The 26,322-nt window shown below is 38.2% G+C and overlaps 1 protein-coding gene across 2 annotated transcripts; it reads right to left on the bottom strand.

Moving 5' to 3' along the window:
- Positions 1-708: 708 nt before the first annotated feature.
- On the bottom strand, positions 709-24,769 carry STEAP2 (STEAP2 metalloreductase). 2 transcript variants are annotated; one of them, XM_022585231.2, is made up of 6 exons: positions 24,033-24,769; positions 12,515-12,639; positions 11,750-12,274; positions 8,771-9,298; positions 5,719-5,883; positions 709-3,762 (listed from the first exon to the last, which is right to left on the bottom strand). In XM_022585231.2, exons 3-6 carry the CDS (start codon positions 12,239-12,241, stop codon positions 3,475-3,477), a joined length of 1,473 nt encoding a protein of 490 aa, XP_022440939.2. In that variant the 5' UTR covers positions 12,242-12,274; positions 12,515-12,639; positions 24,033-24,769; the 3' UTR covers positions 709-3,474. The 2 variants fall into 2 exon arrangements, with proteins under 2 accessions (XP_022440939.2, XP_022440947.2); XM_022585239.2 differs by lacking the exon at positions 24,033-24,769 and having other exon boundaries at positions 12,515-16,057.
- Positions 24,770-26,322: the final 1,553 nt, after the last annotated feature.

Raw genomic sequence — 26,322 nt, 5'->3', positions numbered from 1 at the left:
TTACATATTACATAAGAGATAAACAATAAAAAAATTGGATATGATATATTCTTAAAAGCCCTTTTACACAAATAATTTTCATAATTTGACTGTAAGGATTAATATACATTGAGTTACTATTATCAAATTAATTTTAAAAGTAAAATTCCTTAATCAACCCAAGATTATGCTAATTTTAAGAAATTAATCAGGTAGTTTAACACTGGAGCTCATTAACCAATCCCATATGTAGCACAAAATATTCCTCTCTGATAAATACCTATAAATATAATTTATTCATACTTTAAAATATTTTAAAATTTAAATAAAAATCTCTACATGTAGACAGTCTAGGCTAATTTCCATATATGCTTTGAAAAATATATGCTAGCATGAATATATTCTCATTTAAACATGATTTAAAATATTCTTAATAGAGGAGACATGGAATCTGCACACAAAAGCTAGGTAGCATGATTCAGTCAATGATTAATTTCCTCTTAGGAAAAAAATTACTTAATTATTTTGCATAGGATTAAAACTAGGTATATTTTCTACATTCTTATAATAATTTTCTCAGGGGCGCTTCTCAAAATACAGTTAAGGAAACAAAAAAATCCCACTACTTTAAAGTTCCCACTACTTTCTTACATCTAGCAAGAGCAGAATTCAGTCCTACTTCTGAGGCCAGAGTAATGATTTTTGAAGAATGATTATGAGAAATAATGATTAAGAAAAATAATCAGGTAGGAAATAGTTAAATAAAGCAATTAAAAGTCATTTAAGTAAAGCAGTTAAAAGTCAATATTTTTTTGCATTTTTAGAAAAGCTTTTAAACACTTACAATTATAATGAATATATTATATTTATTCTAAAACTTCAAAAGTATTTCCTCTTTATAGTACTGAAAAGGAGATATCACCATTTCAAACAACTGTTACATCTTATATACATTTTCATAAACTTTGTTTTTTCATATTTTCAAAGGCCCCACTTATCTGTAATAGTGATAATTTTATTTATCTTATTGGCTAATTAATATATACATGCAACAATATACTTCAGTAGTCATCTAACTTTTAAAAATATTTCATTGTATTTTCACGTTAACTGGTGCAAGTATGGGCTTAAGGGAGTGGAACTATAGGAACAAGAAAATATTAAAAATATACTCTTAATTTCACTAGTCCACCATATAGTTTATAGGTGTTTAAGTTATCACCCAACTGAATCCCTACTGAGAACTAACAAGTAAATGATTATCAAGAGGGAAAGAATAGAATTAAAACAAAGAAAAAAGAAAAGCTCAAGTAAAAAGTACAAGCTACTAAAATTCAGCAAGAGGACATCAGAGAATCATGAGTAGTTTACCAAACTGACATGATGCGGTACTAGGGAAAGAGCCATTGGTGGGAAAGGTAGCCTCCACTAAGTAAAAGTCCATTTATCTTTGGCAGCTGGATTCAGTAGAACCTTACTGGGTAAGTTTAAAAATGTTATAATTTCAGGAAGAGGAATACATATAATTGTATCTGTCTGCAACTTTCTATTTTAATAAGGAAAGAGCAAACGGAAAAAAAAATAGGGCTTTCTAACCAAAGTATGAACAAAATGCAATTTTAATGTGGAATGTCAGCACTGAAAACTTTCATGAATAATCTGTATGATTCTATGTCTCTAGAGTACATTTATAATTAACTGCTCATCTAAATATCCTTCATGCTTGCAAACTGCTCCCTAATTAGTGGCTGAGCAGGCAGGAGGACTTCTCAAGAAGAGAAAAAGAGATGACCAACTCTACAGGGACTTTTTAAGATTCTGTAGGACCTCAGCCATTCATTAAAACTGCTGTGGTCCTATCTGCTGTAGTCCCTCACTGCACAGGGAGGCCTATGGACTGCCATGGATCTCCCGGGTCCTGTCCCAGGCAAGATCCTCTCCTAGGGTAAGTGTGGATTATCCCACAGGCAATGATAAATTTATGATTTTACTATTTTCATATATCTTTTGACACCCACAACGCACTGTAAAGAATGTCAGTGCCTTTATATCAAAGAGGAAGCATCTAGATTGGTATGCATGGGGATGGGACAGGGGCCATACAGCCTAGCGGCTAAAACTGTAGCCTCTGAAATATGACTGCCTGGACTTGAATGCTGGCTCTGCCACTCACTAACTGCATGACCTTGGGCAAATTACTTAACTTTTCTATGCTCCAGTATCCTTATATGTAAAATGAGGAAAATAACTACCTCTGTCATGGGGTTGTTGTAAGTACTAAATGGGAAAATACAAGTAAAGTGCTTAGAACAGTGCCTGGCAGGTTATAATCCATCCATGAATGTCAGTAAGATCCTGTACCATTTGGAGTATGACTGGCTAAGGTGCAACAGCATAGATCAGCTGACAACTCCTTGTGTGTAAACATAACACTTTCCCTCTAACCAGAAACAATTATAAGATTCCCAAGATTGGTACTAGGTGAGAAAGATCAGTTTTGGAGGCCAGATGTTACTGTCTTCTCCCTGATCAGTATATTAATATGCAAATAAAACTGCTCTGTAACAAGATAAAGAATAAAATCTTTCATGAGGTACACATTATCAGTATATAGTTCATGTCTCCAATGCATTTTAAACATAATTTCAAGTTCAGTTTGTCTCTTTAATTTGTGTTTGTTTATAAATCACATTGGTTCATACAATTGATTACATTCTTCAAACCCGATCTTATGAAAGAAATATAGGGATTTTAACCATGCACCCTTTCCTAGATGCTAATGTAATGTGTCCTTTCTTAAAAATAATGCATGGTTATGCATTTCTATTTCTTAAGCTAGATAATAATTAAAACCTTACTGAAGCTTCAGAAAAGAAATATATCTATTGATTTATATTAAAACTTAAAGTTCTGGGCTTCTCTGGTGGCGCAGTGGTTGAGAGTCTGCCTGCCGACGTAGGGGACACGGGTTCGTGCCCCGGTCTGGGAAGATCCCACATGCCGCGGAGCGGCTGGGCCCGTGAGCCATGGCCGCTGAGCCTGCGCGTCCGGAGCCTGTGCTCCGCAACAGGAGAGGCCACAACAGTGAGAGGCCCGCGTACCACAAAAAAAAAAACCAAAAAAAAACCTTAAAGTCCTGCTGGCGTGCAAAGTTTTTTTAACATTACGTTGTATCTATATCATTAACTACAAACATTTCTGCCTGATTATGGAATAAAGTTTGTTAAAATAACAACAGCCTTACGATTGTACAAAACAAAACAAAACATACCTACATTTCAACAATAAGTTGACAATAAAACCTCATATTGGCAAAATGTGACATTAGTGAAAATAAATTTGAAGAAAATTCTACCACTAATTCAGCTGAGATTTCACTGAAGAGGTATCAGCCCATAGCAGTTTGACAGTGCACTTGCAACTGAAGATAAAGGAAGTCATAAAAATAATGGCATGAGGAGAACTTTATATGGCATCAGGGAGCACCATTTATCATCACATTACTGTAACCCTCTCTGGTGAGAGATGAGGAACTGCTCCTCCAATACCTGCTTCTAGAAATTGGCTCTTTTCCCAGCCTTTTTTAATTCTCTTTAGCTTTCGGCTTATACATGGAAGGAGTAAAATGATCTTACCCAGAATTACAATTGAGGGCAAAACAAGAGCAAGAACAAAGTTTGGTGGTGTATAAAATCTGTAGTACTCTTCTTCAAAAGCTCGTTTCCATCCATAAATTAAAACATGGAAAGTACTTATGAGCAGAGCAACATAGCCAAGTGTAGACTTGAGATAGGGGAGGAAGAAAAAGAAACAGAATAAGAAGCAAATTATTCAAACTCATAAATTAACCCATCCAGATATACCAAGTTTATATTTTGATAACACTATTTTATCTTAAATTACTGAGTTATTCTTTGTTCTCTACTGCATTAAACAATTTTAGTATTTTCATATATTTCTTATATATTTATATGCACTTTTTTTTACACAAATAAGGCTGTATTGCATATAGCCTAATATTCTGATTAGTTATCACATCCAGAACCTTTGCCTCATGTCATTAAATATGAAAACATGACTTTAATGCTGCATGATATTCTATTGAATGGATGTGCTATAATTTACCTAACCATTCCTTTTTGTTGATCATTTACTCTGTTTCCTACTTTCCTCAACTATAATGTCACTTTAAGCCCTTTTCTATATTTTGGTTTATTTCCTTAGAATTGATTTCTAATAGTGGGATTACTGGTCAAAACATCTGGGTTTTCCTTAAGGATACTGATAAAAACTGGAAAACTCCTTTATAAAAGTTATCCACATTTCTACCAGTTGTGTATTTTTTTAAATGTGTGTATATAATACATGTATACATACATATATACACACGTATATAATAAAATTCAATGCTGAAGAGCATTCTCATAAGTATACACACACATACATACTAGTTGAAGATAAATATGAAAAATCTTACAGTATTAATGTGTAACATAAAAAGCATTTCAAATGGCTTTATCAACCATATTATATAAGATTATTAAGAGCACTTTGTTAAACAGTTCACAGGTTAAAATCAAAAAGTTCAGCATTTTGGGTTCCCTACGTTATGTTTAATTGCTTATTTAAGAAATGGTCTGTGTTACATAAAATGTAGTACTACATCGGCATAATAATGTAACTTCTAACTTCACTGGGGAAGGATCAACTCTCTCGCAGAAAACTGTTCTGTTTGCAATTACTCATCTAAATTTATAATGATACTTTGCACCCGTCTAGCACCTTTTATCAGTGGGCCTTCTATTTCTTTTCAGGTGTGATTAAACTAGCAGTTGGGAAAATATTCACATTTTATTTCCCTCAAAAAGGAAAAATGAATTTAGACGAGGGATATGCCCTTAATTTGAATGAGATTTTTAGATCACTTAAAAAAAAACTCAAGCGAAGAGGCAAAAAACAAAACTAAAAAAAAACAAAATTTAGTGTACCACCAAATGACACCCATCCGCATATTGTGCTATAAACCATTTGGATACAACCAATACTGATTTTATGGTAATTTAGGTAGGGTCTCAGTTTGAGTTATATATTTTTAAAGTATGCAAATGTATTAAATAGCTATTACTGGAGAAAGTGAATGTTTAACTTGTCAAAGAACACAATGTTATCTTGAAACCCCTTTGTAGACACTCATATACATATGTATACAACTGATGTACCAAATACATATACTAACAAGAATGATAAGGCTGGTTGCTTGCCATAATCCATTAACTACCACTTGTGTTTGTATGTGCATACACATTTCCTTTAAAATATTCAAACTGAGCTTCTCTCCACTTGAATTACAATGAATGAGACTTTTCTAGACAGATTAAGATGACTCAAAATATAAAGTAAGTCTTCATTCATTTACCCAATAATAAATTGACTTTGGTATTAAACTTGATCTAAGCTCATTCATCCCCCACTTTTTTTTTTCTTTTTCAAATAACCTTTATCTGTAACATAGTAGGCAGTACTATCAAAGCTTTCTAGTAAAGTCCTGTACTGGTCTTTCACTTACTAAACCAGAATGGTCCTAAGCTGGCCTCTAGCAACACACATTCCACGAGCTAGATGCATGAACAGCAGTCCCAGGGGCACTCTTTTATTAGCAGCATATTTAAAATCCAACTGTACTTAACTGGAATTAAAAATCTATGCCACCCAGTCCCTCACCAAACAAACCCCACATACCTGAATGAAACTGAATTCCCTCCAGTTTAAAGCATTGCTCACTGAAGGGATGGAGGTGACCGCCAGGAGGGAAAGTAAGCCAAGGCTCATTATACCAAAGGAAATATACATTTCAACTCTCCAAACTTCTTCCTCGTTCCAAGAGTTTTCAATATTTGCATGAACCTAACAAGAAAGCAAACGTGAATTTCCTTTGTTTGGTAGAATATTAACTGATTCAGCACAGAGTTCACTCTTGGCCTAACAATATGTCATATATTGACATAGAACATTTGAGTTGCACTAATTCAATTTAACAAACTGTTATGGAGAACCTATTACTGGATGGTATTGTTCCAGGTGTGAGGGAAAGAGAAGGGAGAGTTAAACAAAAAAAGGGCTAAGATTCTCTCCTTCCTCACCCACATGTGAGAAGCGTGGGTAAATCTGTCACCACATTTGTAATACATCATGGTGACAGGGACTCTGGAGTCCCAAGACCGTGAAATACTGAGTGGTTGGTTCCAGAGGGACACAAAAGAAGTACTGGCAGTTAGACTTAGTTTTCTGGTGCTTTTATAAGCTAGTTTAAACTTGGTTGAATATTTTGGGTACACTCTGGCCTTAGTTCAATTTAGAATCCAGGCAGGGAATTTCTAAACTATGTCTGTGCCTTCCTTTCTTACTTGAAGATTATTTATATGTTGATTTACCTCTTCTTACCTTCTTTTCCCCAGGAAGCTGAGATTTCCCTTAGGATAAAGCCCTAAGGAGTGCAAATACTTACCCACTTGAATGGCCTCATTAATATACTTTCCAACTGTCCAGTTGCCTCATTCAGTACTTTCCCTTACATTGATAATGCACATATAATCAAGCCAGAGTTTAACTCTGAATATGTTGTATTCTGCATAGGGGCTACTTTTAGAATTGTCTATTTACATGCAAACAATATAATTAGAGTATAAATCAAGGCTTGGATTCCTTGGGTTAAAGCTTCGGTTTAAGTAATCTATTCATGGAAAACATTCTAACTTAACACCAGCTTAACTTTTTGTCCAGTTCCAGGTAACCAAACATACTTGAAATGAAAAAAAAAAGAGAGAGAGAGAAAAGCTATTTCTTAGCCATTAGTTCCCTGAAGCAATCATACCAACATCCTGAAAAGAGCCACAGAGCTTCTCTGTGGATAAAGGCTCTTATTATCTCATTTGGTGTCTATACAACAATACAGAATAACAGCTTACTCCAGTATACCTGGAGATTACAACCTGAATCTATCTACAAGCCCTCCCAATTCATCCCTTTGTTCCATGAGTATGTTTTTTGAGTGTCTACAATGTGTCAGGCACAGTTCCAGGCATTAGGCATATATCAGTGAACGAAACAAAGATCCCTCCTCTTGTGAACTTACATTATGATGAGAGAAGGCAGAGAACAGTAAATAAACAAAGAACACAAAGTGTCTTAGAAGGTGGTAAATACTATTGAACAAAGAGAAAGAAGAGCAGGTAAAGTAAGAGGGGCTGAGAGTACCAGGGTTGAGTCAGAAGCAGGTGGTAGAATGTAAATTGGTGTCCAAACGACGGCCTCGCTGAGGAGGTAAGAACTTGATGGAAGAAATTTTCACATATTGAGGTATAGGGAAGTCATTCTGGCTTGTACACGATTTGGCTTGAACTTTATGCTAATTAGAACAGCCTGTCTTACGGCCTGTCAAACATACATTGTATATCAGCTTTACCATTAAAGAGAAGAATGTTGCCCATCATCAAGTTATACAAAGGGTTCAGTCACAATCCACTGTCAGTTGACAGCGGGCCCTGAGGGGAATTCAGGAGGAAAAAAAACAGGATGAGGCTTTCTGTGCTGTGAAATATTGGCCCCTAGGTCATTAAGATGCATATCTTAGGAAGAATTTCAATGACCCCAGATTCTTGCATCTTCCCATATATAGAAAAGCACTAAAATCATTAACTTGAGATATCTGTTCTTTGTGATTAGCAGTAATTCTTTATCAAAGATGTATGTTCGACTACACTTATTTCCTAACCAAAAAATTCATATACACACTGGCTCCTTCCCTGCCTCTTCAGAATAGTCCCCTCAGAGCTACTGAGAGGTTGTCTTCAGTTTGGCACAAATAAAACTCTCTTCTATTCTTATTATTGATTGTTTATTGATTATTTGTGTCAACAAACTGAAGACTTGAAAGAGGTGAGGAAGCGGGTGGAGTAGATATCAAAGCCTTAGTATTCATTTAAGTGGTTATTTTTAGAGAGAATGGCTTAAAGAACATCAATCTAGTAATTTTTTCAAATTATGTTAGGTTTTATGGTTGAAACAAGTGTAAGTACTGGATGCTACATACTTGGACCATGATGCCTTGGTTTCTTATAAAATGCAAAAGCTCTTACACATTTGTTTAGTACACACACGGTCCTCTGCTTTCACTGAGAAGTGCTACATCAAAGAGCTTCAGTGAAACCCCTTACATTTGCTGAATGGAAATTATTGAGGAAAATCATAGTCTATTCCATCATCAAGCCCCTTCTATGAAGCTCTCCCAGAGATTTTCTTGAAGAGCTAAGTGCTAGAAAAGGTTCACCTGAGGAAGCAGTATCTTTCCTGCTTTATGATAACAAAAACCTTGTGTGTCTCCTGATCTTGTCTTCCTATTCTGTTTTATATTTTCACTAGTTCTAATTTTATTGTGTATGTTTACTGAGAACTGCCTTATTATTTCATGGAATATAGACAATTATAAAATAATTAACTGATGCTGAAAGTAATCACTGCAATTGTAACATTAAAAAAAGAAAACAAAACCCAGCTCTTTCTGCAAAGAAAGGGACAGTAGCAGCTTTTATTCTAAGTGATTCTGAATTAGCCGCATAATTCTTGTGCAGAAACATTGTTTAAAGAACAGTTCTTTCTCTTCCCTAAATATACCAAAATTTCTATTACAAGATATGTAAAGTTTTATTTTACACTGTTTTAAATCTCACGTTTTACAAATTCTAATAATCACGTATTTTACTAGCATCAGATAAATATCAAGCACGTCCCATACCTGCTGATAAGCCATGTTGAGAAACAAGTATCTTTCTGACCTTCTCATTGGTAAGCAGAGGCTGTAGGCAACATGGACTGAAGCGAAGAAAAAGCTTAGTAATCCTAGCTGTTTTCTACACTGTAACCAGGTCTCCAACCAAGGTGGAAATCTCCTATACTTGGTGCCATAATAAAGCTGATAAGCAGCTGCCAGGAGACCTGCCAGGTACACCAGGGACAGCAAAGTAATGGCAACTATGGGCAAGGTTTTATTCACAACTTCAATAGGAATCTTGTAAAAGTCACTCTGCTGGTTTCTAATATATGGATAAATCACATCTCTGACAAAAGAATACAGAAAGAAAAACGTGGCCAGGCTTATGGCTACCACCACTGGCCCTCTCCAGAGAGTAAATAGTCGCAGGGGTAAATTTTCAATCTCCCTGGCTGATGATAATGATCCCAAGTCAACGGGAATGAAATTCAACTGACGGGCAAGTTCAATAACCTGTTGTCGAGCTTGAATATTGTTGCTGCATATATAAACCTATGGGAAAAACAGAAGACTCATCATTACTATTATTGCTTATAAAAATGGTAACAATCACAGGTTCCATTTAATCCACAGAGCATCACTTATGATGACCCTGCGTGATGCAAAAAAATTAAGGAGATAAAGCATTTATTAATCTATTTATAGGTTAAAATAGTATCATAAAAACAACAAAGTCCTTGCTACCATCAATGACATGAAAAGAAAATGCAGAAAAATCTAGCTTGAACCTGGGAATAGAAGTCCTCAGGGGAAGGGAGGCGGGAAGAGAGAAAGGTTTCTGGATCACCAGGTTCTGAGCAGACAAGGTAAGGTCTTCCCTCCAACAGTCTAGGTGGAGTTTGAGCTGCAGGCCATGCCCCTCCCCCATCCAGCTCTCTCACTCCTGCAGGGAACCCGGTGGGGCTGGCTCTCCAGGCTTTGGTGGACAGTACTTAGTTCTAGGACTGTAGTGATTCTGCCGAGTAGAGTGATTTCAAGCATTGCCCTTTATGGCTATTCAGCAAGGGAAAAGATAAGCATGGATTCTGAATCGTTGAATTTGTAATTAAAACCTCTAAATGATATCATGATGCTATACTATTTATAAAATATAACTTTTGGCTTAGAAACCAATTCACCAAAACCATGGATAATCTCAGGTATATTACTTCATTGGTCAGAATTATGAAATTCTTTCATCTTTAAATGAGGATAATTTAAAGTGGGGAAAAAATAGCATTAATAGGCTTTGTTAACTTAAACAGTAAAGTAACTACCATCTTCTAAGAGCTGTTACCTCTATAGGAACTCTAAGATGGGATTGTGATCAGTGCGGGTGAGGGTGGGCTTTCAAACTACCAAAACCTCTTAGATATTGTAATGTAGTTGAGAATTCACAAATATTTGTTGAACACCAAGTTCACAAGTTCCTGGCTGGAGTGAGCCAGGATTAGAGTTAGAAAAATTTTGCTATGAAATCTCTGAGCTATGTTCAGGGAAAACAAATTCCTAAATGTATCCCTGAGGATGTTTATATAAAGGCTCTGAAACAGACCACACTGAAATGCTTGCCTACTAAACCTAGTTACATAATGGTGAGAATGTAGAGCTCTTAGGATTTTTAATTTTATCTAACGTTAACCATATAAATGACAAAGTCTATACTATTATACAAATGTTCATGAACTTCTAAAATGGAGCAGGGAAGGTGGAGAAATATATATCAAAGAAGTAAGGAAAAGCATTCTCAAATTTATTACAAGTGTGACAATGGTGGATTAAACTGTTTTTACTTCACTGGGAAAAAAACTACAAATTATAAAATTTTATAATAAACCTAAAAGGATAAATCAAACATTCATAAAGCCACAAGGACTACAAAATACAAATGAAACTCTTTCTGTAGCTCACATTGAACTTAATCTCTTGTTCTACAATTTCTTTTGTTGAATAATTCAAATTATCACAAATATGGGCAAAGGATTAAATTCAGGTTTATCTCTAATTTGCTAGATTTGTATCCATTGCCAAACCTTGGTTGATATGCAAAAGAAAAAAAGGATTCAGAAATACTCTCTAGGAAAGTAAGAAAGTATACATTCTTCCAAATTAAACACTTGAAAATGAATGGTTATCACGACTCTGATATGCAGCATATGGTGATGTAATACTTGAATTTATTTTCTAAGACATCTAATCAACTGTCTTTATGGACAAAAATAAAAGTATTTTATCATCATGCTTCATTATAATGCATAACCACACTTTTGAAAGATTTTTAAGGTGCACTATTTTACGTGTTTACTTATAAAAGCTCCCGTTCCACAAAAGCATTGATGGAGCTCCCCATCTGCTTTATTCTCAAACTGAACTAAACAGAACTCATAGATTAAAGGAGAACCTGAGAAATCCAATCTGCTTCTACCTTCCCCACGCAGATTGAAATCTACCCTTAAAATAAAACAAACTGGACTATTTAAAATTCTATGAATAATCTACATAAAATAAAAGGTACTTCTAAAGCATTCTTCTTCAGGATCATACTACATAGCATTTCGCTCAGAGATGGGATACTGTTTACCAAATAGCTTCAAGGAAGGAAGAAGGGAGGATGGAAGGATGGGTGGGAGGGAGAGAGGGAAAAAAAAAAGACATGATTGAGATTGTTTTAATATTTGAGGAAGCAAGGAGATGGCCCATTATTCAACTGCCAACCTTGCCTTTTTCTTGAATTAGCTGATTATGATAGGAATGTTCCAGTTATTTTCTCAGCTTTTCACATCATTTTGGGAATAGAAATGTGCCCTTACAAGGTCAGGACACAAATTTTCAGGAGCTCATACAGTTTTCAAAATGATAATCATTGGAGAGTGTCAAAATTCAGTTTTTAAATATATGATACTTGTTTTAACTATTTCAGTACAAAATACCATCTAACTAAGAATAAAAGTTAAAAATACATACTTGTCGGCTGGCATCCTTTGGTCCTAACTGAAGTGCCCAAGCTGAGATAACATTAAATCCTTTCACAATCAAGGAGTCCGGGAATAATGAAGCCAAATATTCTGCATTGGATTCTGGGTATTGGTTTATCCTCATGTTATTGCTCACATCAATCAGGATTTTACCCACAAGCAGATGTCTCAGGTCCCACAGGGAGGTGTAATGTTCTCTATGTATAGCAACAAATATTATATTTGTTTTTATTAGAGCATCTTCATGGTGAGTAACATCTACTACATGAGGAAAAAATTCAGAAGCAAACTTAGGATTTCTGCTTCCTATGACCACATGATAGCCACATCTAATAAGTCGAATGGTCAGGGATTTAGCAAAATCCCCACTTCCAATTACACCTACAGTGACCTTCCTTGCATCTTTGATACCATTTATGCCATTAGGCAAAAACGTTTCGCTAAGGCTCTTGGGACTTCCCATCATAGAGATCGATTCCATGATACGGACTCTTCTAAGATCACCAGGGATATCCTAGGGGAGAGAAAATAAAATGCTCATCAATTACCCATTAGCAAACATGAATACACTTCTAGATGTTATAACAACATCCCTTGTTTCTAGAGGTAAAATAGTTTGGCAAGCTATATAACCTCGAACATTGCAAGACACAATTTGTAAGCTAAAAATGGATCTCGAAACAGAAAAATGACCTGTCACAAAGTTGATGCGCTAAAGTGGAGCTTCTCAAATTTTAATGCGTACTTAAATTACCTGAGAATCGTGTTATAATGCAGATTCTGATTCAGTAGCTCTGGAGTGAAGCCCAAGATTCTGCATTTCTAATAAGGTGATGCCAATGTTGCTGGTCTACGGGCCCCTCTTTGAACAGCAAGGCTCTAGAGTGCAAAAGGAAAGAGACTGAAGTTTTCAGCAAGGGAGAACTTTTTAAAAAACACAGTTCTAACAAGTGTGATTATCCAGTTGCTCAGCAGACCAGAGGCAGCAAGTCAGAAATGCCACTAAAGGTAGAGAAGGACTATGACAGTTCATCATAGCTCACAAGACAACAGAAAACAGAAAAACAATAATAAAAACCAAGAACTTATTTATAACCCCAAACTGTCTACAGTCATTTGTGATGGGGTCTACCTCAGTAGCTAGTGAGGGACTTTATTACTAAATGAGAGTAAGCAAAATCAGCTACTAAAGAATGAAACCTTGCATTTAAATAATATTTTCAGAAAAGTAGGCATCAAAATACAAAAAAGAATTAATTAAATACAATAGACTTCTATCATTCACCCTATGTCCTATTAACTTATCATAGAGAAAGATAGCTTCCCTGTGTAAAGGGGGTTAATAATGTGTTGATGGTCTTAAAGTACACAGTACTTTTGAAATCTTTTTCTTCCCATTTTTTTCCCCCCATTGGTTACATACAACATGATGCAGTTATTTTTGCTGGAAAAATCTGTCAAATTGTTTTCTGAGTGACTAACACCTTATAGGCTCATATTTGTTGTAACTTGCTTGAGCACACCAATCAGATCACCATGAATCAGTGTCACTGCTGGGTCTGGATAAAAAATACTCTTCCATTTTATCCGCAATGCACCATTTCCTTTATGCTAACAGCAGATGTGGATCACTTCAGAGAACTTAATGGATTTTACAGGAATAGGTGGAATGTTTTAAAAAACATTTTTTGGGGTTTTTACTAAATGAAATTTGAAATTACTGGAGCAAGGAAAATCCAACTTTTTACCCTAGAACTGGAGCATGTTCAATGACTCCAAATACATCAGTAAATTAATCTTTAAAAAGATAATAATAATATTACCTAATACTCATATAGCATACACTATGTGCCAGGTCTGTGCTTTACAAATTAACTGAGTGAATCCCCACAACTACCCGATGAGATAGGTACTAATACTGTCATGCCCATTTTGCAGATGAGGAAACTGACACATGCAGAAGATAATTTGTACAAGGTCACAAGAGAGAAACTAGAGGAACCAGGATTAGAACCCAGGCAGTCTAGCTAAGGTATGTGTCATCTGGGTGCATGTAAGGAATTTAAGGAAGATATGGGGGCGGGGGCAAGGTGGAAGAGTGATGGTTGTGTTCATATTAGTGTATTCTCCTTCTCTGGTGATGTCGTTGCTCCTTAACATTACCTACTCATCTTAATGTCTAAGTTGGATCTTGGGAAAGGAGAAAACTCACTATTTTTTAATCTATTACACGTTTCATTTCATACTTTTCAAGATATAAGGGGTGATAATTATTTCTTGTCCCTTGGAGTGACCCCATACACCCTGAAAGGCAGGCGGGGGTCAGAGGCACCAGGTTAGTACAAAACTGTCAACATCTTGGAGATATTGTTGGCCACTTGGAGAATCAGGAGCAGTTAAAGGAATCAGAAGTAATTAAATCAATGCTCATTTCATTAAACAATTCAAGGTGAACTGACCAACCTACCCCTAGTCGTAAACATTATCTAAGGGTAAAAAGAGTTAACTAGACTCACACAGCAGAAACCAAGTTTCCTATATCCCAGTCCCAAGTTCTTCTGAGTAGAGACTGTAGCATCTCCCCATACGTAAGAATTTCAAAATCTTTAAATATAAGAATCATGATGATCAAGACCTTTTCAAATGAAAAACAAAAACAAAACAGTATCACTTATCTGCTTATTTTACAAAGCAAGTTCAAACCCCTTCTGCACATCAGAATGTGAATAGGTTAAAATACATTAGGGCCTAATAATGTCATCTCTGGGTACCTCATTATACCCTGTATTTTATACATATTAATAAGTGACTCTGTCCTAACATGTCTGGGCCTTATTCACATTGTATTTCTAATGGCAAGTTCTAACTGAACCCTTTAATAGTATGACTGTGCCTACAAATAGAAGTTGGCCTAAAAAATGAGACTCTTTTTATCAAAGTGTTAAGGAATGTAAAAGCATTCATGAGAGGAAAAAACAAAAACCAACCTTTAACGATCGGAGAGGTGGATTATTTGTGTATTGCTGAAAGCATATAATAATACCATGTGCTTGTGTGCTATTTCATAGTTCACAATATTTTCACATATATTACCTTATTTAATTCTCAGATGGCTGTGAAGTACATATTATGCCCATCTTAAAGATGAGGAAACAGAGGCTCAGAGAACCTTAGCAATTTATCAAAGACAGTACAGTCGGTAGTTAACACAAGCCTTCAAATACGAGTCTTTTGACCTCTGCTCATTCTAATATTGCAGTGCAAACATTGTATGGGGAATCTTAAAACTGTCTAGATCACCAAATGTAACCCATTAACTTTATTCTCCAAAAGACATACTAACTCTAAATAGTTCAAGCTTAGGATAGTTTTAGGTAAATCCAAAGCTATAAGGTTAGGAATTCTAGCTACCAATCAATCAATCAAATCAATCAATCAACAATAAATCCAATTTTTAGATCAAAACCAACCAAAGACCTAAATTTATTAATACTACAAAACAAAACATGATTGGTTGATGGGTATCTCTTGGAGAACCCCCAGATAGCAACTCATTTTCTTTTGGGGGCTCTGCAAACACTGTGAAGGTGTGTACTGCTTCAAGAGGGAAAGGAAAAAGAGCCGAGAAGTATGTCCGTATCCTGTGGAACCCATCTGTACACAGACTTAAAAGCAATGCATCTCCACAAACTATGGGGGCTGAGACACTGGAGCAAAACCTCATCAATCACTTTACAATTTGCTAAGCCATCATTTTGGATCACTTGATTAACAGCTGAGTTGAAGTTTACAATCATGATATCCATAAAAAATGGGGTTATAAGAAGTGAATTATGTCAATAGCTGAAAAGGGTTTACCTATTTACAAAATAAGAGTAATAAGCACCTTACATTGTACATTTCCACTGACAAGGAGTGATGCAACTATAATCTAAAGGCAGATCTACTCTGCTGTGATCCAGCGTGAATTTATCCAGGCCACTGTGTGCTTTGCACATAAGAGATAAAGAAGAGACGCATGGTGCGTACACTTAAGGAGTTTACATTCCAGTTAGGAAGAGACAGTATGTACTTGGAATAAAAAGCAGAAAAAAAATCCTCATATCAGCATATAATTAAGAACTAGACTGTATGATCAGAGCATAGTTATTCTAGAAAATCAGGGAGAGAAAAATATCACATGGTGTTCCCTTACCTCAAGTCATTCTATATATTTATGAATTGTACTTGGGAAATAATCTCTAAATTACACAGAATGTCTTCAAACCAGGTTCATGACAGTACACTACAGGCTCATTCTAGCTTAAAACCATAAGGATCCAAAATTAAATTTGGCTTTCTGTGACCTTACTTTAAAAGTGCTAGGGCACTGGTTCCCAAATATGAAGCTATCACTGGTCGACAGCAATTAAAAAGTATATGGATACAATAGGGAGTTTTTCATAAAATTATTCAATTTAACAAATTGTCCTTTACTCTGAGAGTATCTCTTAACTACTGGTCAAAATGTCCTTTTTTCATAAAAGGATAGTGATAACAGCTGTTTGAGTTGGCAGTCCTATATAGATCCTCTCCCTCTCCTTTTTATTTTACTGGTCTGACATTAGGAAACTCTTTATATAAAGTACACCTTAAGCCTGTTGGAGAGAAAACATTTCTGGGGAGGGGAGAAAAGCACCTTGGAACAAACTCCCTGATGCTAGAGATGTCTGCTTAATCCTCACATGAAATATCAAATATCCCAATCTAATTTTCTGTGACTAAATTGTGATTCTTACCATCATGATCTTTGGGTTGCAAAAAGATATTCCCTACATTCTCAGCATTTAAATAAACATATAAAACCCATCTGTTTATAACAATAAAGTATTTCTTTGAGGGAAGAGGTGGGGTTTTTTTTTAGGTTTTTATTTTTTGGAAGAAATTCTTAAGTCCTTTAGACAATGCCAGAAGCAAAGCTGCAATTCTGCTTGAAAAATTAGAATTTCTTAACGCATGGTCCCTGAACCAGCGGCATCTGAATCACCTGGGAACTTGTTAGAAATGTAAATTCTTAGGACCTACCGGAGACCTCCTAAATCAGAAACCCTGGGAGTGGAGCCCAGCAATCTGCATCATAAAAAGCCCTCAGGTGATTCTGATGCACATTAAAGTTTGAGAATAACTGTCCTAATATAATGCAGTCCAATCACTATTCGCTATTTGAATATTAAAATCCACTTAAGTCAGACTATTAAATTCTTTCCCTCAGCTGAAACTTTTGCGTAATCTGTATGCATCCTCATTTAAAAATCATTTTCCAAGAATTACAAAATAGTAATTTTATTAAAACTATGCAGATCTATTCTTTGAAATTCTGTTTATAAACTATGGTAATTACAAATGATTCATTAATATTTCATACTTGGATCTGAGTGTCTTTTTGTGTTAATGTTTTATAGAACCAAAAGATTTTCAGAAAATAGCATTAAAGCAAAAGTTTGACTAACTCCAAGCCTTCCAGACTTTTCAAATAACCAGAATTTTAATGAGATATTCAAAATTACAAGTAACTTCCAAGATATTTCCTAGGCTTAGTATGTACTCAATATATATGTTTATAAGGGTATGATTTTATGATGTTTCTAGGTCCTAAGTCATCAAAACAAAACTTTATATGTTTATCATGTTGCAATTGCTAGGGTAAGAAAGCAGTCTAGTTCATGGTAGGAAGATTTTCAACAAAAAAGCGTTCTGGTTAAATTTAGGTTAGTCTAGAAATTCAATTTTTAAAATGTATTACTCAAGGACTTCAGTTAATAAAAAATTTTAGTATCTTCTTCAATAAATTAAAGCAACAACATCCCAAGACCTCCCCACCAACCCACTTTTCTTCTGTGTTTAGGCCAGAGAAGAAGATGTACACGTCCTTCCATCCACTTCATAGTATATATAGCCTGCTACATCAAGCACAGCCATGTCTCCTGTGCATGCCTGGGCTTTCATAGCACTGCAATTTAACATGACCAGGGGGTATGTCTGAAATGAAGCTGGGAGTAGCAGGTCTCATAATGGCTGAAATAATTTCCCCATCTTATAACCTTGTTGCAGATGGTACTCTGAGATAAGGACACCTATATTTATTGGCTAGCAAATACAAGTTTTTCTACATTGCAGTAACTTATTCATAAACAAATAATCTTCTATGATGGGCCTGCTATTCTAGCCTCTACACAAACCCCTTTCCCTAATTTCAATACCATACCATAAACAGTTTACCAATGGCACCAATGCCCACTGGGTGCTATGAACTTTAGGGGTCTCTGAAGATTGACATCAATTTAGAAATCAGTCCACAACCAAAGGTCATAATGATACTCACCCATCCATCCCCAACCATTCCCCCATCCAATGTCTTACTGAGCCCTATCCACCAGGCATGCAGCTAGATGTTAACACTCCAATGATACAAAACAGGCAGTGGCTTCCTGGCCATCCAAGCAACATGATTAAATTATGAATATTGAAGCATATATAACAACTAAAAAATAAGTTTTATTGAGGTGAAATATACATATCATGAAATTTACCCATTTTAAATGTATAAATTAATGATTTTCAGTATTTACAGTTATGTAACCATCTCCACAATCCAATTTTAGAATATTCCCACTAGCAGTAACTGTTATTACTCAAATTTTAATAAAACCTGCCGAGAGTATACGCCTCTTTAAAAAAAAATCCTACTTCCCACAATGTCGTGAAAGCCCCACTGGCTTTTATACACACAGCAGATTGTGACTTCAATTTTGCTGACTGTGCTGGATGCTATGGGAGTACCAGAAGGTCCCACTCACTGCTTGGGTTAAGTGGAGAGGCAGAGCCTCAGTCTCAGAGCTGCCTCTTCCCACAACAGAGAATGACCTTCTAAAGCAGCGGTTCTCAGCTCCAGCTGCACCCTGGAGTGACCTGAGGAGCTTTACCCCATAGTGATACCTAGTCACCACCGCCCCTCCACCCAGATTTTTATTTAATTGGTCTGGAGTTCAGCCTGGGTATCAGGATTTTTTAAGAGATCCTCAGGTGTGTTAATATGCAGCCAAGATCAAAAACAACTCTACTAAAAGAGTTAGGATTCAACCTCATACTTATTTTGGTATTTGGAGATAACAGATGTGGCTTTTTGATCCTCAGTTACACTCCTTTTCACACTGTTGTTTGTAATAATGAAAAATAACCCTAGCAAGAGACTAACAGCTGCCCTTGAATGCTGGAAGCTATAGAATATGCATGCAGCCCTTTCCCCTTTCTCACGCAGGCTCCGAGCTATCTCAGAAGGTCCACTCACTATTTTGCAATTTCCTCTCTTCATTTTTTGGAAAGGGCAGTGCCATTCCTTAAAATGTGTCATCCCACCACACAGCATACTTTGTTCCTGTTAGCTCATAACATTCAAAATTCAGAATGTTCCAGTGAGGGTGTCTCTGCTTTCCACTTGACGAGGGGCTCCTCTCCTCAGTTCTCCAGGCATCAGAGGTTCCGCTGACCTGAGCAGAGGAGAATTTCCAGGTGGACCGACTATCAAGCTTTAATGTGGGTATGATCATCTAGGGATCCTGCTACAATGCACATTCTAATTCTCTAGGTCTGGGGGGGGGGCTTGAGAGTGTGCAGTTTTCCCGAGCCCCCAGGTGATACCCATGGTCCTAGTTCATGGGCCACATTTGGATTAGCAAGGCGCTAGAGTTTCTGTACCTTTTGTTTTGATCTTATTCACAGGTAATACAGACTAGATAATTGAAAAGACTATGACATTTATAGAAAGTTTTGTTTATGTGGTGTCGAGGAGAAAGAATAGGCCCAGGCTTCTGAAATCACCTTGTTTTCTGAGTCTTAGTTTCCTTTGTTAGATGGAAAACAAAAAAGTTGTACTTGACTCTGCATTCCTTCCCAACACTAAAATTCTTTTGTTTCCAAGAATTATAGCTAGATAATAATGGTAATTGCTAGCTTTTAGTTAACACTGTGACACTTCAACTTTATGAGCTCCATCTAAGTGTGATTTAAGTAGCATATGGGTTCCTTGAAATTTCAAGGTCACAGTTTTCTTGAGTGGACATTTGACTTGATGTATGCATTTAAATTTTAAAGTATATTATCAAGCTAAGAGAATTCCATTACACTCAGATACATGAAATCCTAAGATTTTCAGTTTAGAAGAGTTTCCTTGACATTCCTCTGGCTGAATGGCAGCTGTTGTGCTATATTAATTTTATAAAACAGAACAGAATTTGTTTCACATATAAACATCTAGTATGTTTATATGTATAAACATACATAACAGTAACTCTGAAAGGGCTGTCCTCAGAGATCTTGATGACATTCACAACCTGCTGATTTGGATGTGTTATCAAGAAAATGTAATCCTCCAGGGCCATGAGATGAAATTAGTGTATTTTTGACTTTGAAAGCCACATCTGAACCTTTCTTCTTCTGTCCTGCAAACCCCAAGCTCCTTTGAAGCCCATGGCACCTCGTAATATCCTCTCCCTATACTCACTGCTGTCATCTACTGACTTCTAGCTTATTCATTATCACTAGTGACTTTGGCCCCCAATACATACAAACTCTTCCTCTCTACCCCAGCAGTTGTCATCCTTGTCTACTACTTCATCATTCGAATGGATGAAGCATTCAACCTCATGGCTTCATTTCCTTCACTTATTCATCTAAGGCAATGAATCTTTGCCTCCACCACACCTCAGATATCTCCAAGCACTATCTCTTAGCCTTCCAATAACCTTAGTCAAATGTTCACACTGATAATTGCAGATGGTAGAAGAAATCTGATCCACTGACTATATTCTCACTCTCCCGGTTTCTTTATCCATCCTAGATTCCACAGTGTATATTTATCATTACTCACTTAAAAAGATCGACTCTTGTTACAGACTAAATGTTTATCATCCCCTATCCCCCAACAGTTCATATGTTGCAATCCTAACCCCCAATGTAATGGTATTAGGATGTGCAACCTTTGGGAGGGGATTAGGTCACAAGGGTGAAACCTTTATCAATGGGATAAAAAGAGAGCCCAGAGAGCTCTGGGCTCTCTTCTGCCATATGAGGACACAGTGAGAAGCTGGCTCTCTATGAACCAGGAAGTAGGCCCCTACCAGACTGAATCTGCCGTTGCTCTGATCTTGGACTTCCCAGCCTCCAGAACTGTGAAAAATAAATGCTTATGGTTTAAGCCACCCGGCCAATGATATTCTGTTATAGCAGCCTGAACAGATTAGGACAACTCTCTTGTTCTCCATCACATCCACTTGGCAAAACTCAAGCCCTGGAAGAACCCAGCTATCCATTTTCACTGTATCTGTATCCAAGTTGGTGAAGGCTGCTAAAGAAAAATCAGACAACGCAGCTCACCTTCAATTCACAATCATTAACCTCACCTATCAAAGGACAGTCTGTCCACTTCTGTCCTGGAGACCATCCCTTTTCTCCTCCCAAGCAGCTGTGGTTATGATCTCCTCATAGACATCTCAAACTTAACAGGTTCAAAACAAAACACTTTTTCTACCCAGAACTGTTTGCATTCATCCAAATTTCCTCCTCTCAGGAAATGATATCATTACTCATCAGTTGCTCAAGCCAGAAATCTGGGAGTGATCCTCCAGTCCTTGTTTTCCCTCACCCTTGACATAAAATCCAACACCAGGGCTTCCCTGGTGGCGCAGTGGTTGAGAGTCTGCCTGCCGATGCAGGGGATGAACGTTTGTGCCCCGGTCCGGGAAGATCCCACATGCCGCAGAGCGGCTGGGCCCTTGAGCCATGGCCGCTGAGCCTGCGCATCCGGAGCCTGTGCTCCGCAACGGGAGAGGCCACAACGGTGAGAAGCCCGCGTACCGCAAAAAAAAAAAAAAAAAAAAAAAAAAGAAAATCCAACACCAACTTCTGTTTTCCAAAATATTTCTTAAATCCCTCTCCAATGACACCAACTTAATCCAGGTCTCTCTCATCTCTCACCTGAACTCTGCAAACATTTTCTAATGGTCTCTCTACTTACTCCTTTGCCTCTTTCCAAACCATTCTCTAGGAAGCAGCTAAGATCACCCTAAATTGTAAATCAGATGATGTCTTTCACCTCCTTAAAAATCAGTGGCTCCCTGTTGCATTTTGAACTGCAGTCACCTTCTTGACCTAAATGAACCTGACCTGAAGACTCTGAATGAACTAGCTAGTCTTAGCACAACTCCTTTTAAAAAATATTTTATTTATTATTTATTTATTTAGGCTGCACCAGGTCTTAGTTGGGGCACAGGAGATCTTCGTTGCAGCAAATGGGATCTTTTTAGTTGCGGCTTGCGGACTCTTTAGTTGTGGCGTGCATGCGGGATCTAGTTCCCTGACGAGGGATCGAAGCTGGGCCCCGTGCATTGGGAGCACGGAGTCTTAACCACTGGACCACCAGGAAAGTCCCCCAGCACAACTCTTCAATGTCATCCTGTATGACTGTTATTCCCTGTGGTCCAGCCACAGCATCCTTTTCTTGAAGTAGAAAAGACCAATCACTTTCCCATCCTGTGAACACTGCACATCCTATCATGTCTCTTCAATACAATGATTCACTCCAGTTTTGTTCTGTTTTGAGCCCCTGTTAGGTTTCCTTTCTTATGTAACTGTTCTTTACTCATTACTATTTCCCCCACCAGAAAATAAGCTCCTTGAGGGCAGAACCATGTTTGTCTTGTCCATTGTTGCCTCCACAGTGCCTGGCACATAGTATATACATAAGAATGCAATAAATATTCTTTGTTGTCAAATGCATCCAAAAATGTCAGGACCAGAAGAGCTGTAATAGGTCTCTAGATAAGATCCCTCATTTTGCTGATGAAGGCTTGTGGGCCGAAAGCGGGTGATATGTCAATGTCATGGTTAAGTCAATGTCATGGTTACTGGCTGAGCACAGACAGAATAAATGCATCTCCTGATGCCCTGAATGCCCTTTATTGAAACTGCAGTATTAAAATATAATTACGCTCATTCACTTCAAGTCTATTTTCCATGTCACTAGTACAATAAAAAGTGACCTGGATACAGTTTTTCATTTCCTTTCTGCACAATTAGCTCAATTCATCATTATTAATACTGTCTCATTCCCTTACCCCTCCACCCCCCCAATGACTGACAAGCTAAGAGAAAGAAACTGCAGCCATTCCAGTTATGTTTCTAAATATGCTGCAAAATCTCTAGGACGGGTGTTTTTCTTCTGTAGACAGCTTTTAAGCTTTGAAACAAGAGAGAGCTGTAGAGTAAAAAAAAAACAAAAAAACACAGCCTTAAAATAAAGAAAGAAAAAAATAAATGGAGATCAACACGACGAGGAAATAATAAAGGTGAAAAAAGTGTATGGGGTGTGATGGGGTACTGGTTTGGAGAGAACTAAAAAGGTTCCCAGCATCAGGGCTGTTAACAGGACTAGGATCCAATCAAAGTCAAGAGGGTGGCGGTGGGGCAGGAGTTCGAATTCTACTTGCACTTTCACCCACAGCAATGAGTGATAATTAACCATGGCCTGGAATAAGTTTTTCCATCTAAAAAATGTACGGCCTGAGAAGTAAAAACTGACATCAATCCTTCTCCAAGGGGTGGGAAAGATAATAAATGGAAATCTCTCGACAAAAATTCTCTTTATCTCCCTGCTCTATTTTAAGAGCAAGATTTTGGGGGCATAATTTTGAACAAGTTTTGGCTGTGGCTGAATACGGGGTTCTGATAATTTAGGACACTCAAAGAAGAGGCCAATTACTTTCTAACACATAATGGCCTAAACACACCACGGTCACATCACTGGGTAATAAACAAAATGACTACTAGAAATACTTAGATTTCGAAAAGCAGCGCTGCCCGATCTTCAATGAAATGCCCCGCATGAACCCAAAGTGGTAAGGAGACTATCAGGGAGGCTAAGGTAACCTGCCCGTCCTCTCCCTTTGGGGCACATCCTACCTGGGACAATGTCTCTCCTGGCCTCCTTTCTCCTGGGCCCAACCAACCTCAGGAGTTTCTGGGAGCTCGGGGAAGTAGGGGGCGGGATGCGTGGAACAGACACCCTTCCCACTCCCCGCCTCTAGGTACCAGGCGATCCAGGACCCCAGCAGCTCAGGCGGACGCCGCAGACGGCGCGGAATCCAGGGGAGGAGGGATGCAGTGCTTGGCGCCGACCGCATCTGGCCCCCCAACTCCGCCCCTGCCACCGCGTCTAGAGCTCTCCCCAGCCCGCTCACCTCCGCGCCCTCCGCGCCGCGTAGGGGCGGGCCTCGCAGCTCTCCGCGAGCAGCGCCGACTCTCCAGGGGCCTCGCCGCGCTCTAAGGCCTAGGAACCGCGCCTCCGGCCCGCGGCTGCACTCTGGCTGCCGCGGCGGTCACGGTCGGGCTGCTTCCCCGCCTCCCCAAGCTGGATCGCGCAGGACCGGGGAAGGGAGGAGGAGGAGAGAGGGCGGGAGGAAGGGCAGTGCGCGGAGTCCGGCCTCGCAGGATGCGCCGCTAGCGGCTGCGCTCAGTGAGGGCGCAGAGCGCGGAGCTGGCCCCGGGACGCCGAGTGGAGGGCCTAGCGGGCGAGGTGGGAGTGCCGAGGAGCCGGGGAGGAGTCGGAGAGCTCGGAGCGGGGGCGGGGCAGGCGTGGGGAGAGCGCGGCAGCGCGGAGCGCCGAGAGGGCCCGCAGAGGGGCGGGGAGTCTGGGCGGCACGGCTCCAGCTTCGCGCTCCCCGCCTCCACCCACCCCCAAACCTTCTGGGAGCTGCCGCGTATCCGCCCTTGGCCTGCGCCTCCCTGCAGGGCTCTCCCAGGGTTCCTTTTGAAGCCTCTCTAGAACAGTTGAGCCCACTTTTCTCCTCCATTGCGTGAGTGCTGTGTGGTCGCCTTTCCACTCTAGACTTTGCTTTTTATTACACTCCCACCCCCTTCCCCACTCAGTTCCTGAAAAGTCTCCAAGAAACTGCGCCTTTTATCCTGTACGTGTTCTTTCCCTCACCTCTACCCACCCAAATCATCTTTTGGATCCTTGGAGTAAATGTTCAGAAATGCCCTTTCGTGAACCACATTTAAAAACTCCCTGGGATAGGAGAAGCCGGCGGGCTGCATAGTAGTTTGTCAGCTTTGACCTTTACTCTAGCTGGTGGCGCTCGAGCTTTGGTGTTGGAAAAAAGACGGTTAGGCCTGGCGGTCAGGATACCTGGGTTCCTGAAAAAGACATTTAACTGCCAGGGCCGCAATGGCCTTGAGTGTTCAGAGGATTCCTGAGCTGTAAGGCCACCTTTGGTTTGGGGAGTATGTAGATTTTCTCCCTGCAGATTGCCAAATAGTCAGGTATTCTTTATTTTTTGTGCTGAAGATGTAAGCAGAAGCAAGAGATCTTTATTCTCAAATATAAAATCAGTTCACTGAAGATTCTCAAATTTGGGGAATTTGTTTGCATGCATTAGTGAATCCCCATTTCAGCAAATTTAAGTTTAAAAAAAATCTCTCCCGGTGGTTTATTAACCAGGAAAAAAAACTCTTGAAGTCGGTCTTGGATCGATCTTGGACACTGCACTTTCCCCTCTGTAGTCTATAGAGAGATTAACCTTTGCAAATGCTGCTTTGGAAATACATTCTTTGTTTGACTTGACATGTGCCCCCTCCCCCCCACAAATATTATCGAGGTTTGAAGTTTAGACAAGCTACCTTTCAATGGTGTGTCATGATGTGGCAGCATTGGCATCTGGTAAAATTCTTTGCACTTTGCTAAGTGGAAAAAAATAATTAAATTTTATGTCAATTTTTATTATTTTTGTTTCAACACTACTCTGAAATAATGAAATTAGCATCTTTATAGCACTTCTGTAGGACAAGTGGAGGAAATTCATGAATCTTAGTAGTTGATGAAAAGTAGCTTTCCTATGTTCTTAAAAAATACAATAGCATTATATCAATTTCACAAGAGGTTATTAAAAAATAAAGCATTTTTTAACCTAAACTATAAACTATTGTATAATACAGGTAGGAAAGCTATATATTTTAAATATTTTTAACAACTGTCATAACATGGACTATTCAAAAAAAAAATCAAGTTGTATGTGAAATCACTTATCCTAAAAGAGAATCAATGAGTCAATAATTTGCAATTTCCAGAAGGAATGTCTGCTCTTCGTACTTGAACTATTAAAATAAGAAGACATCCTCGAAGGAAAATCTCATGTCACCAAATGTGTTCCACAAAATTGTTGGTATTTATGCAAAGCATGATTCCTTTCAACAACTTCTTCCATGGTTACTGTCATTTATACTACAGTTTTCAGTTGGAGTTTCAGAGTATAAAATGATTTTGCAAGATTTTACCAGGTCATGATGTGCTCTCTGAGAAATCTCTTTAGTTCCCTGAAGTAGTAATGGGTTCCACTGAAGTGCAGCAATAATTTATTAAATGGATCTCTAGTGGCCTAGAGGTTTTTATTTTTTTTAATAGATCTTTATTGGAGTATAACTGTTTCACATTACTGTGTTAGTTTCTGTTGCACAACAAAGCAAATCAGTCAT

Source organism: Delphinapterus leucas, chromosome 9, assembly GCF_059928025.1.
Source record: "Delphinapterus leucas isolate spDelLeu-1000000601 "Yukka" chromosome 9, BTC_Dleu_Yukka2, whole genome shotgun sequence".
Taxonomy (NCBI): domain Eukaryota; kingdom Metazoa; phylum Chordata; class Mammalia; order Artiodactyla; family Monodontidae; genus Delphinapterus; species Delphinapterus leucas.
This window is presented reverse-complemented; position numbering and strand designations above follow the sequence as displayed.